The following is a 16,142-nucleotide window of genomic DNA, read 5'->3' as shown; positions in this document are numbered from 1 at the left end:
GTTTGTTTTTTCTTTTTTTTTTTTTTTTTCTTAATCATAGAATTGTCAGAGTTGGAAGGGACCTCAAGGATCAGCCAGTTCCAACCCCCCTGTCATGGGCAGGAACACCTCACTCTACATCAGGTTGCTCACAGCCACATCCAACCTGGCCTTAAAACACCTCCAGGGATGAGGCTTCCACCACCTCCCTTAGCAACCTGTTCTAGTGTCTCACCACCCTCATGCTGAAGAATTTCTTCTTAACATCCAATCTGAATCTCCCCATTTCTAGTTTTGCTCCATTCCCCCCAGTCCTATCACTCCCTGACACCCTCAAAAGTCCCTCCCCAGCTTTCTTGTAGCCCCCTTCAGATACTGGAAGGTCACAAAAAGGTCTCCTCTGGACTGCACGACCCCAACTCTCTCAGTCTGTCTCCATAGCAGAGCAGCTCCAGCCCTCTGCTCATCCTCATGGCCCTTCTCTGGACACCTTCCAGCACCTCCAGATCCTTCTTGTAACAGAGGCTCCAGAACTGGATGCAGTACTCCAGGTGGTGTCTCATCCAGAGTGGAGTAATGTTAGGTCAAAATTAGATGTTCCTATTCTGAACACATTTTTGACCTTAATAATGCAATTTGAAGGGCAGAATTTACTCATAATCTTTAATACAAGTAGTGTTCAATAAATAATTTTGAACATGTAATCTTTCATGTAAGTAGTGTTCAATAAATAATATTGAACAATGTAATCTTTCATGCAAGTAGTGTTCAATAAATAATATTGAACAATGTAATCTTTCATGCAAGTAGTGTTCAATAAATAATATTGAACAATGTAATCTTTCATGCAAGTAGTGTTCAATAAATAATATTGAACAGTGTAATCTTTCATGCAAGTAGTGTTCAATAAATAATATTGAACAAGAACTAAATCATAAATAAAGTATCTGTATAATAAATAATACATCCATGCATATAATCAATAATAGAAGAATTTAATAAGTAACATATCTGTATGCAAAAACCTCTGTAACAACAAAAAGAAAAAAATACTTGTTGTGGAAATAACTGGCCAGTATTGAAATTCAACTGTCCAATGTATCTGCCAAGACTGATGGTTGGTTATACTCCTAACATGCTATGAAAATAACAAGTGACATTCCACACCCCTGTAGCTTAAAAAAAAAAAATAAATTCTCAATTTAGCAGCACTTAGGGGAAAAAAAATAACCTTAATTTCTGTAAAGCTTGCCAAATTGCAAGCAAATAATTTTCTTGGACTAGTTAATGATTGGTTTCACCACAGAAAATTTTGAAAGCAAATAACTGCTTAAGGAAAAAGAGTAACCATAGTAAATGTAATGTACTTCTGGTTTAAAAAGTTGTATAAAGTATATTTATATAAATAATATAAAGTGATGAAGGTTATCAGTGGCACACACTAATGCTCTGACCTGCATAGAACATGAGTAATGTTCATCTGGAAAGTCATGTAGCAATGTGGCACCTTTAAGAATTAGATCTGTGTATCCATATAGATCTCTGTACACTTCAATACCACTTTTTTTTTTTTTAGTGCCATTTTATATTTCTTTTAAATCAACCTTTTTAAAAAAATATATCAGGATTAATTTAGCATTTTAAGTTCCACTCAGCCTCGCTTCTTGAGTCATATTCCTGCTTTTAGAAAACAAGCTGGAAGAGTTTGTGTTAGAACTCAGTTATGAATGACAGTGACAGAATGATGGAAGTCAAACTAATTCTGTGCTTTCATTGTTAAAAAGCTTAAATGAAACTGCTTGCTATACAAAGCTTAGTAACAGGAGATCATAGGATGTCAGGGGTTGGAAGGGACCTTCGAACATCATCAAGTCCAACTCCCCTGCCAGAGCAGGACCATAGAGTCTAGCACAGGTCACACAGGAATGCATCCAGATGGGGCTGGAAAGTCTCCTGAGAAGGAGACTCCACCACCTCTCTGGGCAGCCTGTTCTAGTGCTCCATGACCCTCACACTAAAGTTCTTCCTCACATTGAGGTGGAACTTCCTGTGCTGTAGTTTCTGTCCATTGCCCCTTGTCCTATCCCAGCGTGCAACCGAGCAGAGCCTGTCCCTTCCCTCAGATATTTGTAAACATTTATTAAATCCCCTCTCAGCCTTCTCTCCAGACTAAACAGTCCCAGGTCTCTCAGCCTTTCCTCACTCTAGTGCTCCAGTCACTTCATCATCCTTGTAGCCTTCCTTTGGACTCTCCAGTAGACCCTTGTCCCTCTTGAACTGGGGAGCCCAGAACTGGATGCAATATTCCACGTGAGGTCTCACCAGGGCAGAGTAGAGGGGCAGGAGAACCTCCCTGGATCTGCTGGCCACACTCCTCCGAATGCACCCCAGGATCCCATTGGCCTTCTTGGCCCCCAGGGCACATTGCTGTCCCATGCAGAACTTCTTGTCCACCAGGACTCCCAGCTCCTTCTCCACAGGGCTGCTGTCCAGCAGATCCCCTCCCAACCTGTACTGCTGCAGTTTATTCTTCCTTCCCAGATGCAGGACTCTGCACTTACCCTTTTTGAACCTCAGTAAGTTCCTCTTTGTCCTGTCTGTCCATAGGATAGGAGAACTGTGCATGGAAAAAAATACCCTTTTGACAACCAAAATGGTGTCAGTGCAGTTGTAAAACGTTTGTGTTAAGCAGTGTGTAGGTTAAGCTTTAATTTTTTTCATTGCTTTAAAAATCAGCACTAAGTTTGAAGTTCTCTAAGGAGTTAAAGCCAGCAAAGCTTTCATTTGTATTGAGGTGTTTGGGTTTTTTTTATATATATTTAGAGTATGTCAAGAGTTTTTTAATCCTTTCTAAACAAGTGTTAATCACCATTGCAGATACGAAAGCCAGTGAGGTCCAAACACTGTGGTGTGTGCAATCGATGTATAGCCAAGTTTGATCACCACTGTCCGTGGGTGGGTAACTGTGTAGGTGAGTAATTTGCTAAAATCCAACATTGCCTTGACAGGTAAAGTAGGGGAAAGCAAAAATCCACCCTGGACGTTGTGCAGGGCTTTGTCTGTTCTCGTTTCACTGTGAAAGGGACTTGGCTTCTGCCGAAGTCTGAGAAAAGCCATTGAGGACTTCTGATAGAAGGAAAAGCATTTTCAATATGGAGCTTAACATTCTTTTTTGTGTACACACAGTTCTCTGCATGATTCTCATCTGTATTTTCTATTCTATACCCATCCTCAAAATCATTCTGTGTCTAATTCAGTTTCCTATGCATATATTTTTATAACTGTCAATGCTAGTAATTAAAGGATGCTTTTTCATTCCTATACTAACGGCATGTGCAGATTCCACAACTAATATCCATTACCTAGGATAAAAAAAGTTAATATTTGCTAATAATTTTCAGTAATTTAATGTGAAAGTATTAAAAAATGTCATGATGTCAAGAATGTCTTCTTATTGAGTTATTCTCCTCTCATTGATACCCTAGGTAGTCATTTATTCTCCCCAGTGATGATGAAAGGAACAGATACAGAACAGGAATAAATATATTTATATATAAACTATGTGTGTATATATATATATATATTTTTTTTTTATATATATATATACACATATATAAATATATATAAAAATATATTTATTTTTATATAAATAAATGCTATTATTCCCTGTCATACTTTCTGAGAAACTTACTTGAAAGCCTTTACTCTGCACTGAAGACTTCACAGCTAGGAAATGAGTGCAGCTTGCTTCACTGTTTTTTTTTTTTTTTTTTTTTTTTTTTTAGGACACAAGCAGAGGGAACTTTAATCTTGGGAAATAATTAGGGCCTGGAATTGTTGACAGCTGGCAGCCAGTACATGTTTCGTTGTAGTCCTTTCAAATATATATAATGATGGATAGCCCACGGTAGTTTGGTCTTAAAAATAAAATAGTCAATGCTGGCATTTGAATTGCAATAGAGCATCAGTGAAGTCTCAGTGAGATGGACTTGTTTCATACCCTTCTCTTCTGTATTTCCTGCTGTTATTACTACCTGGGCTACTTTTGGTTTATGTATTAGATGCTTTACCATGAAGAGCTAAGACATTTTTAATTAAAACAGGCAGGAGGGCATGAACCTAGGCCTTGGAGTGTGTTTAGTGACTGTTTTGCAAGAGTGCTGAGGAGTGCTTGTCAATGGGACAGAAAGATTCCATATTTTAATCAGTAACTGGAAAAGCATAAAAAGCAGATGAGGGAGGAAGGACCTTAGAGTGTGTGTAGTGAGATTATCTGAGTAGTGACATTAGGTTAGGTGGAGAAAATGTTTTTTTAAAAAAACGTGGTGATGAAAAAGCAGAATCCTCCTGTTAGTGGTCTTGTACAGATTGGGATAACTGGAGGTGAAAGTAAATAAACATGAGGATGCTGAAAGTTTGCAGAAACACCCCTGAAATGCAGGACCTGATGGTCTAAATGACCTTATATGGCTTCTCTGACTCTCTAGGACTGATGCTTGGAGCATAGGATTTCCAAACAGAGTCCATTCTTAAAACAGCATTTTTGGCAAACAGTGTATTTCCCTTTTCTTGCTAAAAAGGGAAACATGAGTCATGCCTCTCTGGAAAGGTGGAATGTGGATGTGTTAGAAGGATAAGAATTTTACTAAAGATAGGACTGGGAAATATTTTAAGAGTGTGTACAGACACTCCAAAATAAATCCTTTGGGGATAAAACCTGGCACATAGAGGTTGAGAGAGTACTTAAACCATTCTGAAGGGGTTGACAGAATGATAGACTGTTTGAAAAACAAAGAAATTGGCAATTGTGGCAAACATTTTCATCATACCTGCAAAATGTTATTTAATATTACAGTGAGTAAGTCTCTAAAAGTGATTCTCTTTTTAGGAGAGTATCCAAATGGCATTATGGTTTTAACAATTGTCTGTTTGAAAATGCAAAGTGACAGATTTTGTTTAAATCTGTAGTTACTTTTCTAAGACAAACTTCAGACTTGCAACAGAAATTTAGCTTCCAAGTAATAGCATGAAAGGAGTGAGATTCAAATTTTAAACCATTATGTGACAAGGATTACTCTGAGAATGTACTGAATTGTTCTTACAGCAGTGACTCAGAAGGCAGGTCTTGTGTATCTGAGAAGTTATTTTATGATTTAGAGCAGGGATTGCTGTTTCCCCTCAATGAAAATTCTTCTTCATTATGCAACATGGCTCCATTAATAAAAAATCAGTTCTCTCTACGGTATGTTGTTACTTATGTATACTACAAGCACAACCATATGAAAGAAATTAGGATAGGTGACTGTTCCTGCCACTCCAGGGTGAAACTGTATAGAGTAGTGCTGTGGTTTGACCAATCTTACTTAAGATACAGAAAAAAAGCTGTTTCTCCACTTTGTTTTTCCAAAACCTATAATTTTAACTGTGGCCTGAGACTGTGCCAGTCTCAGTCAGAACTGTGACCTGAGACTGAGCCTGTCACTCAGAGCTGTGACCTGAGACTGGGCCTGTCTCACTCAGAGCTGTGACCTGAGACTGGGCCTGTCTCACTCAGAGCTGTGACCTGAGACTGGGCCTGTCTCAGTCAGAGCTGTGGCCTGAGACTGGGCCTGTCTCACTCAGAGCTGTGGCCTGAGACTGGGCCTGTCTCAGTCAGAGCTGTGGCCTGAGACTGGGCCTGTCTCACTCAGAGCTGTGACCTGAGACTGGGCCTGTCTCGCTCAGAGCTGTGGCCTGAGACTGGGCCTGTCTCGCTCAGAGCTGTGACCTGAGACTGGGCCTGTCTCGCTCAGAGCTGTGACCTGAGACTGGGCCTGTCTCGCTCAGAGCTGTGACCTGAGACTGGGCCTGTCTCGCTCAGAGCTGTGGCCTGAGACTGGGCCTGTCTCGCTCAGAGCTGTGACCTGAGACTGGGCCTGTCTCGCTCAGAGCTGTGACCTGAGACTGGGCCTGTCTCGCTCAGAGCTGTGACCTGAGACTGGGCCTGTCTCGCTCAGAGCTGTGGCCTGAGACTGGGCCTGTCTCAGTCAGAGCTGTGGCCTGAGACTGTGCCTGTCTCAGTCGGAACTGTGACCTGAGACTGGGCCTGTCTCAGTCAGAGCTGTGACCTGAGACTGGGCCTGTCTCGCTCAGAGCTGTGACCTGAGACTGGGCCTGTCTCGCTCAGAGCTGTGACCTGAGACTGGGCCTGTCTCGCTCAGAGCTGTGGCCTGAGACTGGGCCTGTCTCGCTCAGAGCTGTGGCCTGAGACTGGGCCTGTCTCGCTCAGAGCTGTGACCTGAGACTGGGCCTGTCTCGCTCAGAGCTGTGGCCTGAGACTGGGCCTGTCTCGCTCAGAGCTGTGGCCTGAGACTGGGCCTGTCTCGCTCAGAGCTGTGGCCTGAGACTGGGCCTGTCTCGCTCAGAGCTGTGGCCTGAGACTGGGCCTGTCTCGCTCAGAGCTGTGGCCTGAGACTGGGCCTGTCTCGCTCAGAGCTGTGGCCTGAGACTGGGCCTGTCTCGCTCAGAGCTGTGACCTGAGACTGGGCCTGTCTCGCTCAGAGCTGTGACCTGAGACTGGGCCTGTCTCGCTCAGAGCTGTGACCTGAGACTGGGCCTGTCTCGCTCAGAGCTGTGACCTGAGACTGGGCCTGTCTCGCTCAGAGCTGTGGCCTGAGACTGGGCCTGTCTCGCTCAGAGCTGTGGCCTGAGACTGGGCCTGTCTCGCTCAGAGCTGTGGCCTGAGACTGGGCCTGTCTCGCTCAGAGCTGTGACCTGAGACTGGGCCTGTCTCGCTCAGAGCTGTGACCTGAGACTGGGCCTGTCTCGCTCAGAGCTGTGACCTGAGACTGGGCCTGTCTCGCTCAGAGCTGTGACCTGAGACTGGGCCTGTCTCGCTCAGAGCTGTGACCTGAGACTGGGCCTGTCTCGCTCAGAGCTGTAAATGCCACATGCTTGTTTGCACCAAATACAGACAGTTTTCCCCTTAAGCAGAATTTGGTTTAGCATCACTGGAGATGCTGAAAGAAACCTCTCACCTTACCAAGTGCCTCTCAGATGGACCCCTCTAGGTCACAGTTTAACTTCTGTTGGTTTGATTGGTTTGTTTTTTCTTTTTTTTAAAATGTCTTTTATGCAACTTAACAGCTCAGTAATTTAGAACGTAAATGCAAGTGCTGCCTTGGGGACCTTCCCAGTGTTTCCATATGTGTTTAGATGATTGAAGGCAGTGTTGCCACATATTTTATGTCTGAAGGAGTTTGTTTGGTTTTCAAGGAAATGCCTTGTGTTTAGTCTAGCTTGCCTTGTGTGTGTGTATTTTTCCTCATCCCTTATTTATGTGGTCTTTCAGCTCACTTGCTAAAAGCACTTGATTATTTTCTGCCTCCAGAGGATGCTCGTGTTTTAGCAGGCAAAACATATGACATAATGAAGAAGTAAATGCTGTGCTGGTAGATAATGACAGCCAAATCTTTTGTAGCCCGTTATCATCTCCAGGGGGTTAATTTGCAGCCTGGAGCTGTTGGAAGGTTGCAACATGGGACACGCTTTACAAACAAAAGGAAGGCTGAGTACTTCAGAATTATGATGTGCTTGTATAGCAGACATCTTTACCTCTATTAGTGTTAAAAATAGAATCATAGAATTATACAATCATAGAATTGTTAGGGTTGGAAGGGACCTCAAGGATCATCTAGTTGCAGTCACCTGCCATGGGCAGGAACACCTCACGCTACATTAGGTTGCTCACAGCCACATCCAGCCTGGCTGCAAAAATCTCCAGGGATGAGGCTTCCACCACCTCCCTGGGCAACCTCTTCCAGTGTCTCACCACCCTCATGGGGAAAAAGTTCTTCCTAACATCCAATCTGAATCTACCCATTTCCAGTTTTGCTCCATTCCCCCTAGTCCTATCACTCCCTGACACCCTCAAAAGTCCCTCCCCAGCTTTCTTGTAGCCCCTTTCAGATACTGCAAGGCCACAAGAAGGTCTCCTGGGAGCCTTCGCTTCTCCAGACTGAACAGCCCCAACTCTCTCAGTCTGTCCTCATAGCAGAGCAGCTCCAGCCCTCTGATCATCCTTGTGGGCCTTCTCTGGACATGTTCCAGCACCTCCACAACCTTCTTGTAACAGAGGCTCCAGAACTGGACACAGTACTCCAGGTGGGGTCTCAGCAGAGTGGAGCAGAGGGGGAGAATCCCCTCCCTGGCCCTTCTGGCCACACTTCTCTTGCTGCAGCCCAGGCTCTGCTTGGCTTTCTGGGCTGCAAGTGCTCACTGCTGGCTCCTGTTGAGCTTCTCATCCCCCAGCACCCCCAAGTCATTTTCTTCAGGGCTGCTCTCCAGCCAGTCCCTACCCAGCCTGTATTTGTGCTTGGGATTGCCCTGACCCAGATGCAGGACCCTGCACTTGGTCTTGTTGAACCTCATGAGATTGTCCTGGGCTCATCTCTCCAACCTGTCCAGATCCCTCTGGATGGATCCCTTTCCTCCAGCCTGTCTGCTGCACCACACAGCTTGGTGTCATCAGCAAACCTGCTGAGGGTGCCTCAATGCCTCTCTCCATGTCACCAACAAAGATGATCAGTCCTTTAGTAACTGGCTTAAGCAGAATGTGTTTTATTCCATTCATAACTTCAGGCAGGTTGTTAGACCTCATTTGCTTGGGTGCATGTATTTGTTTTCCAGGTTCTGTTAAGTATTTTATTTTTAGTTAGGTTTAAACCTGCTTAATGAAGTTCAGTTGTGAGTTAGCTTATTAACAAGGAAGGTTGTGCATTTATTCATATTCTGTTACTTTTAAGAAAGAAAACTCTGCAGTCTGATAAAAAAATCTCAGCAATTTTTTAATGGAATTTAAAAAGAAAACCAACATTTACTGATGTGGAATTCCTGTCTGTTCAACACCTGCCACCAGCATTGACCTAAATATTGTCTATCAATGCTTTTACTAGCTCTTCAGAAAGATCACAGATGAAATGAATTTGTGTGAATTGCAGCTGCAATGGGACAGAAATTGAACGAAACAAAACGTTGCTTTGCTGTCTGAGAAGTAAAAATGAACAAACCAACAAATTTCATTAAGATGATAATCTTACAATCATAGAATCAACCAGGTTGGAAAAGACCTCAGAGATCATCAAGTCCAACTGTCACTCAGCACCTCATGACTAACTAAACCATGGCTTCAAGTGCCACATCCAATCCTTTTTTGAACACCTCCAGGGATGGGGACTCCACCACCTCCCTGGGCAGCACATTCCGAGGGACAATTGCTCTTTCTGGGAAGAACTTTCTCCTCAGCTTGAGCCTAAACTTCCCCTGGTGCAGCTTGAGACTGTGTCCTCTTGTTCTGGTGCTGGTTGCCTGGAAGAAGAGCCCAACCCCCACCTGGCTACAACCTCCCTTCAGGTAGTTGCAGAGAGCAATGAGGTCTGCCCTGAGCCTCCTCTTCTCCAGTCTAAATTTCACTGTCCTGCAGTTATAGTGGCTGAATATTGGAGAGTGATGTTTTTGAGTGCAATAAGAAGCAGCACTTCCAAGCAAGTAATTAACTTTCTGGTGTAGTGTTGTCCTTCTGCAAGTGCAGTAATTTGGTACCTGTTGTTGTGCCACTTTAGGAGCAGGGAACCACCGCTATTTCATGGGATACCTCTTCTTCCTGCTTTTTATGATCTGCTGGATGATTTATGGATGTGTCTCTTGTGAGTAAATAAGTGGGTTTGGCTGCTTGTTCATTTTTTTTTTTTTAATTACTTATAAGGACTTTGTTTATCTCCTGGTATAGATTTTTAGAGAGTTCTGTCCCTCCCCCCCCCCCATTTTTTTTTCTTTTTCCTGGAACTGAGCTGCACATTACACAGAATCACAGAATTAACCAGGTTGGAAAAGACCTCTGAGATCATCAAGTCCAACCTATCACCCAACACCATCTAATCAACTAACCCATGGCACTAAGTGCCTCATCCAGGCTTATTTTAAACAGTTCCAGGGATGGTGACTCCACCACCTCCCTGGGCAGCACATTCCAATGGCCAATCTTTCTATCTGGGAAGAATTTCTTCCTCACATCCAGCCTAAACCTCCCCTGGCACAGCTTGAGACTGTGTCCTCTTGTTCTGCTGCTGGTTGCCTGGGAGAAGAGCCCAACCCCCACCTGGCTACAACCTCCCTTCAGGGAGTTGTGGAGAGCAATGAGGTCTCCCCTGAGCCTCCTCTTCTCCAGGCTAAACACCCCCAGCTCCCTCAGCCTCTCCTCACAGGGCTGTGCTCCAGATCCCTCCCCAGCCTTGTTGCCCTTCTCTGGACACATTCCAGCATCTCAACATCTTTCTTAAACTGAGGAGCCCAGAACTGGACACAGCACTCAAGGTGTGGTCTAACCAGTGCTGAGCACAGGGCAGAATAACTTCCCTGCTCCTGCTGGCCACACTATTCCTGATGCAGGCCAGGATGCCATTGGCCTTCTTGGCCACCTGGGCACACTGCTGGCTCATGTTCAGCCAGTACCCCCAGGTCCCTTTCTGCCTGATAATTGATGATTAACTATGTTGGGTATTTTAAGTTAGAAGGTGATGTTGTTCTTGTCCTAGATTTTTTTTTCTTGATCACAGCCAAATGTGTGCATGTGTCATGGATTCATGGAGTTGGGAGAAGAGAGAGCAAGGAGAAGTTGTTGTTTTCCTATTTAATTTAATAAAGCCTAATGTCGCTGTACAGTAAACATAGCTTCACTCTTCTGTATGATTTTTGACACTTGTTTTCTTTCCCTAGACTGGGGGTTCCACTGTGAGACGAGTTACTCAAAGGATGGCTTTTGGACCTATATTACACAGATTGCTACCTGCTCTCCCTGGATGTTTTGGATGTTTCTAAACAGTGTTTTTCACTTCATGTGGGTGGCTGTGTTACTCATGTGTCAGATGTATCAGGTATGGAAGAGCACTTCATTTGTAATGCTGGGAGTGACATAAGGGTAGCAAACAGTTCTGCCATTGAGGTTTTAATGTTCATCATCCAGGATTAAGAGTTTAGTCTTTCAGCCACATGGGAGGAGACAGGCAGCTGTTGTCTCTGGATATTAGGCATCATTCACTTCTTCACTTCTGCTTTTTCTTTTTTCCTCTGCAAGAGGTTGATGCCTGACTCCTGTTCTCCATCCTCTGAATGACAAAATGGCAAAACAGATGAGAGAATGGCAATAAAGGCTAATGGGGGATAAGATCTGTGGGTCTAGCATGGGATTATCATGTAGGATGCCATTAGCAGAAAGAAGGTGGTAAATTAAAAGGAGATGCAATCATCTCTTGCACTGCTTGAGTGTGACATTACTGTACTTAGTTACTGTTTCTGTATCCTTTTGAAGGTCAGAGAAGTCATACTGAAAGCCTCTAAACAGGATTTGAAAGTCTTTCAGTATGACTTGTCATTAATGAACTGTGAGACTTCCTGGTTTCATCTTGAAATCATCCTGGACATAAAAATAATGCCCTAAGGCTTAGGTAAAACTTTTTTGCAGTAAAATTGAGGTTTCATCCTCCTTCCTCCACAATATTCATTATTGACAACATATACCCATTTAAAAATCTTACGTGTTAGTCTTTGAGAGGTCTTCTCTGCCCAAGACAGATGAACAGAGGTAACTGAGTGTGTTTCAGGTGGCTTTCAAAGCAGTCCAACCCACCAGGCTTCCAGTAGAACAAGCAGAGAGCCTTCCATCATATTTGCATTCCTCATTGTGGATTCCTGTTAATGCAACTTAACATACAGATGAATTCTGCCACTTGGAAAAACACACTGATGATACAAAATACTATGGGATGTAATTAAGCAAAGTATTTTTAACATTTGACTTCTGTAACAATTCTGGAGAAATGAAAAAAAAAACCACACAGTCCTGTTACTAGATTTCCTAAGGGTTTTATGCATAGAAAACTTAGCTTTGTTCCTGAAAAAACCTCTGTGGAGTTTGCTGTAATTATGAAATTAACAAAAACATTCTATAACTTTCAACTTTTGGTTAGCAGCTGCAACTCTTCCTGTTTTTTGTTTTTGGTTTGGTTTGGTTTGTTTTTTTTGTGTGTGTGTGTTTCCCCCCCACCACCCCCTTTGGTTGGTTTTGTTTATTTTTTTCCCCTCTCCATTTTTAAGTTAGGACTTGTCCTTCTTTTTGAACCTAGCCAGGGTAGTTGTCAAAACACTACCTACTATCTTAGGAAAATGATTTAAAACCTTTACTTGCTACTTGGCTGTTGAGAGCCCTTTTATTTACACAGGCCTGAAACTTCACTGGGTTGCATGAAGGTGAAGAAAAGGCTTCAGATATTATATCCAGTTGAGGCAAGACAGTCCAAATTTAACTTTCTGAATGGGCTTGCTTTTGTAAGATGCAGCAGAGCTGACTTCTTATATTTCACTAGGAGTTAAAATATTTTATCTTCCTGTAGAATAAGGCTGCTAAGGGAGCTCTTATGTTTTTTTTCCAATTACATCAGCTTACAGTAAACTCCAGGTCTATATAAGGTACTCTTCTAGGCTAATGAAGGTGGAAAGGTGTTACAGAAGATCATAGCCTTTGAGCCAAATGATTCTGCTCCCTTTTTACAGAATCACTTGGCTCAAAGGCTGTGATTTTCTGTAACACTTGTGCTTGTTTGCTGCATAGTTTTTGGACATCTTTTTGTCTTGTGGACAGAAGAGTTACATTACTGCAACAGACTTATAGATGGGGAAACATATTACTGGATCTATGACCAGAATCTCAGGAGGAAAAGAAAGCCAAATGCTGTGTAAAGAACCTATTGTTTGCAGTACACTTCAACTGACAATATAGTAAAGACATCTCTTTGTTGGGAACTAAGAAGTCACAGTTCATTCAGTGTTCAGTATATTATTTACTTATGAAAGCTTTCAAAGTTAAACCTTTTGCACAGTCTGGCAGAGCTGTTGTATGGTGATTCATGCTGGGACCCAATCATTTCCCCAGGCAAAAATTCACTCTTTGAAAGAAGGAATACAAACCAGTAAATTTCTTTCTCCTTTTTCAGTCTTGCCCATTGTGGTGGGTTGAAATTTCCCCAACTAATTGGAATCTACCCCCAGAGTAAATGTAAAACCCGCCATAAACAGAAACAAAACAAACCAACCAACAAAAACCCCACAAAACAAACTCAGAACTTGGAAGCAAAATGAAAGTTAAATTTACAAAAGGTAAACTAAAATCTGGAAGTATAAAATGCAGTGAATATGTACAAAACATTTACAATTCAAAAAAACCCACAAATACAAGGATCCCCTTGTAGAGAATCACCCCCTGGATGACCCAGGGGGGGACTGTTGTCAACCTCCTCCCCTTTTTCCCTTCCTCACAGACACAATATTGAGCCAGCAGAAGGTCAGGAAAGAGATAAGAGAGCAATGCAAAGCAGAATTGCAGAGAGAAGAAGCAAAAGAGGAGCATAGGATAGTTTGTGCAGCAAATTATATCCCAGTCAGCGAGCCAATGGAATGATGTAGATCAATCAGTTGCTGTTCCTCTGTATCCATGGTAATTTATTTACCCTTTACTCAAAGATGTCCAGAAAGTCCCTCTTCTTGTTCATAACTGAGCCACTAGACTAAAGCATCAGCCTCAAACCATAACACTCATGTAGGACCTTGTTTCCATGCTTTCCCCTGAATGAAACTGCTCAACTCTTCTTCCTGCCTTCAGATATCTTGCTTGGGTATCACGACAAACGAAAGAATGAATGCAAGAAGATACAAGCACTTTAAAGTCACAACCACATCTATTGAAAGCCCATTCAAGTAAGTTTGAAAGTGTAAACACGTTTCTGGTTCATGCAGCATTTGCACACCTTTGAACTGTGCAGCTTGTTGGAACAGAACATAGCTAAATAACTTCCAGAGTGTTTTCACTACTTGGAATGCTGAATCTGTCAGCTGTTTTTACACTAACACATTCCAGACAGTTTAAGGAAGTAATAAATGCTTTGTAGTGACTCTAGACATGGATCAGAAAAAAGACTACTTTCCACTCATGATATCACAGTATATCAGAGGCTGGAAGGGACCCCTAGAGATCATCCAGTCCAACCTCCCTGCCAGAGCAGGATCACTTAGGGTAGTCTGCACAGGAATGCATCCAGGTGGGTTTGGAAAGTCTCCAGAGAAGGAGACTCCACAACCCCCCTGGGCAGCCTGTTCCAGGGCTCTGTCACTCTCACTGTAAAGAAGTTTCTCCTCATGTTGAGGTGTTTGAGAAAAGCCTGGATGAGGCACTTAGTGCCATGGTCTGGTTGATTAGTCAGGGTTGGGTGATGGGTTGGACTTGATGATCTCAGAGGTCTCTTCCAAGCTGGCTGATTCTGTGAGTCAAATCTGTAGGTATCCCCAGAAGGCTGCAGTTTGTGAGGTGAGCTGTGGTACTGCCCTACTGACTTGCATTTGTTTTGTTTGTAGCCACGGATGCATAAGGAACGTTATAGACTTCTTTGAATTCAGATGCTGTGGTCTTTTTCGGCCTGTTATCGTGGACTGGACAAGGCAGTACACAATAGAATATGACCAAACTTCAGGGTCTGGCTACCAGCTGGTGTAGCACCACCTTCATCCTGTGAGCATAATCATATCTGAGTGGTGCCTGGAAAATTTGCGCGCTCTCTCTCTCTCTCTCTCTCATCTGCATCCCTCGAAGAGTAGCATGCTGTGTGTAGGGCTGATGATGAATTATAAGGTACCTTCTCTTCATCAGAATTTTATTAACAGAAGTAAAAATGGACAGAATGAACTGCCAAACCTGAGAAGGAAGAGGAGGAAGATTAAAAAAAAAAAAAAAAGAAAAAAAAAGGGATTTTAACAGCTCTTAACAATGAGAATTATTTGTGACAGCATAATCACAGTATTTGTTGTTGGGTTTTTTATTATTATTTAAGGTCTTTCACAATGGAGCATGAGATTACTGAAGTATTGACATAAGTAGTTACATTGTGCTGAACAGAGAAATTGATTTCCCAGTATGAATAATTCCACTGAAACAAGCATCTAGGCTTTAAAACTAAATTTCCTGATGCAGAGCTCACCGATCACTACGTTAGAGTTCCTGTAATGTGATTATTTTTTTGTTGTTTTTTTTTTAATACAGATTGTAAAGTGTTTATTTTTTGTTGTCTTTTTAATACAGATTTTTCTTAGCATTATATCCATTGAAAATTGTGCTTTTCGACACTGTTAGAAGCATCATGTGGTGGGAATTCCCTGTCATGTGTGAAGTCAGAGCAGTAGGGCATGTCAGATAATAATAAGGAAAAAAAATATGCATTGCCCACCTATATCTTTTGTTTTGGTGATTGGTTTTTTGCCACCAGTTAGTGGCACAGAAACATACTTGTAAGAACCTCATCCTGGGGTTGCATAGCCTGCTATAAACAGTGGTGCAGATAAGGAAAGCACTTCTGTCAGAGTTAAAGCCCTGCTTTAAATGCATGAAACACTTCTACAAGTAGATTACAGTATATAATGTTCAAGAGGATCAAAGGGAAAAGAAACGGAGACAAATGAATTATCTCTGAAGTAATTTCGTATAAGCAACTTGAAACTAGCAATGTTTCAATATTAGGTTTGGTCCTTCTCAGTGCACTGTAATTGGAGATCTGTTGGAAGAGGAATTGCACGGGGAGGGGGAAAACCACGGATGTGAAAGCAAAGAAAACCTCACTTATGACAAGACAATGTACTTTTGAGTTGAATGCAACTGCAGAAGAACCTAAATCAGTCTGAAGTGCTGATTTTGTTTGGATGTGGTGGAAGTCAAAGAGGGTAAGCATGACTAAACATCCCTGTGATGGCACACACACCCCCACAGAAAAGGTACCGCAGCCTTCTGAAGGAGATGGTGTGTTGGCAGGTGGAAATCACCCTTAATTCCTTGGTTTAAGTTCATGCTACAGATATGTTTGGAAGGTAAGGAATGATCTGAAACTGCATTCCAAAGGGGCTTTTCTTGAATGTGATGCACTGATTTGTTTTTTGTTTGTTTTGGGTTTTGTTTTGTTTTGTTTTTGTAGCGGTGTTTTCATGAACTCAAGAGTGAATTGTTCACTGCTTCCTTAACTATTGTTTACAGAGAGACTGAGATTCAGGTTAGTTCTCTTCTAAGTGCTGTAGCAACCCAGTGGTTCGAGAAA

At 42.5% G+C, this 16,142-nt stretch overlaps 1 protein-coding gene across 1 annotated transcript in view; it reads left to right on the top strand.

Moving 5' to 3' along the window:
• The window catches only part of ZDHHC17 (zinc finger DHHC-type palmitoyltransferase 17), a 74,019-nt gene extending 59,444 nt beyond the window's left edge, over nucleotides 1–14,575 (top strand). The window contains exons 13-17 of the mRNA XM_054399476.1: nucleotides 2,857–2,950; nucleotides 9,579–9,662; nucleotides 10,732–10,889; nucleotides 13,670–13,764; nucleotides 14,419–14,575. Coding sequence (XP_054255451.1) covers nucleotides 2,857–2,950; nucleotides 9,579–9,662; nucleotides 10,732–10,889; nucleotides 13,670–13,764; nucleotides 14,419–14,557 — 570 coding nt within the window. The 3' untranslated portion in view covers nucleotides 14,558–14,575. The remainder of the gene's footprint in view (nucleotides 1–2,856; nucleotides 2,951–9,578; nucleotides 9,663–10,731; nucleotides 10,890–13,669; nucleotides 13,765–14,418) is intronic.
• The last annotated feature ends 1,567 nt before the right edge of the window (nucleotides 14,576–16,142 follow it).

Source organism: Indicator indicator, chromosome 3 (genome assembly GCF_027791375.1).
Source record: "Indicator indicator isolate 239-I01 chromosome 3, UM_Iind_1.1, whole genome shotgun sequence".
Classification (NCBI taxonomy): domain Eukaryota; kingdom Metazoa; phylum Chordata; class Aves; order Piciformes; family Indicatoridae; genus Indicator; species Indicator indicator.
This window is presented reverse-complemented; position numbering and strand designations above follow the sequence as displayed.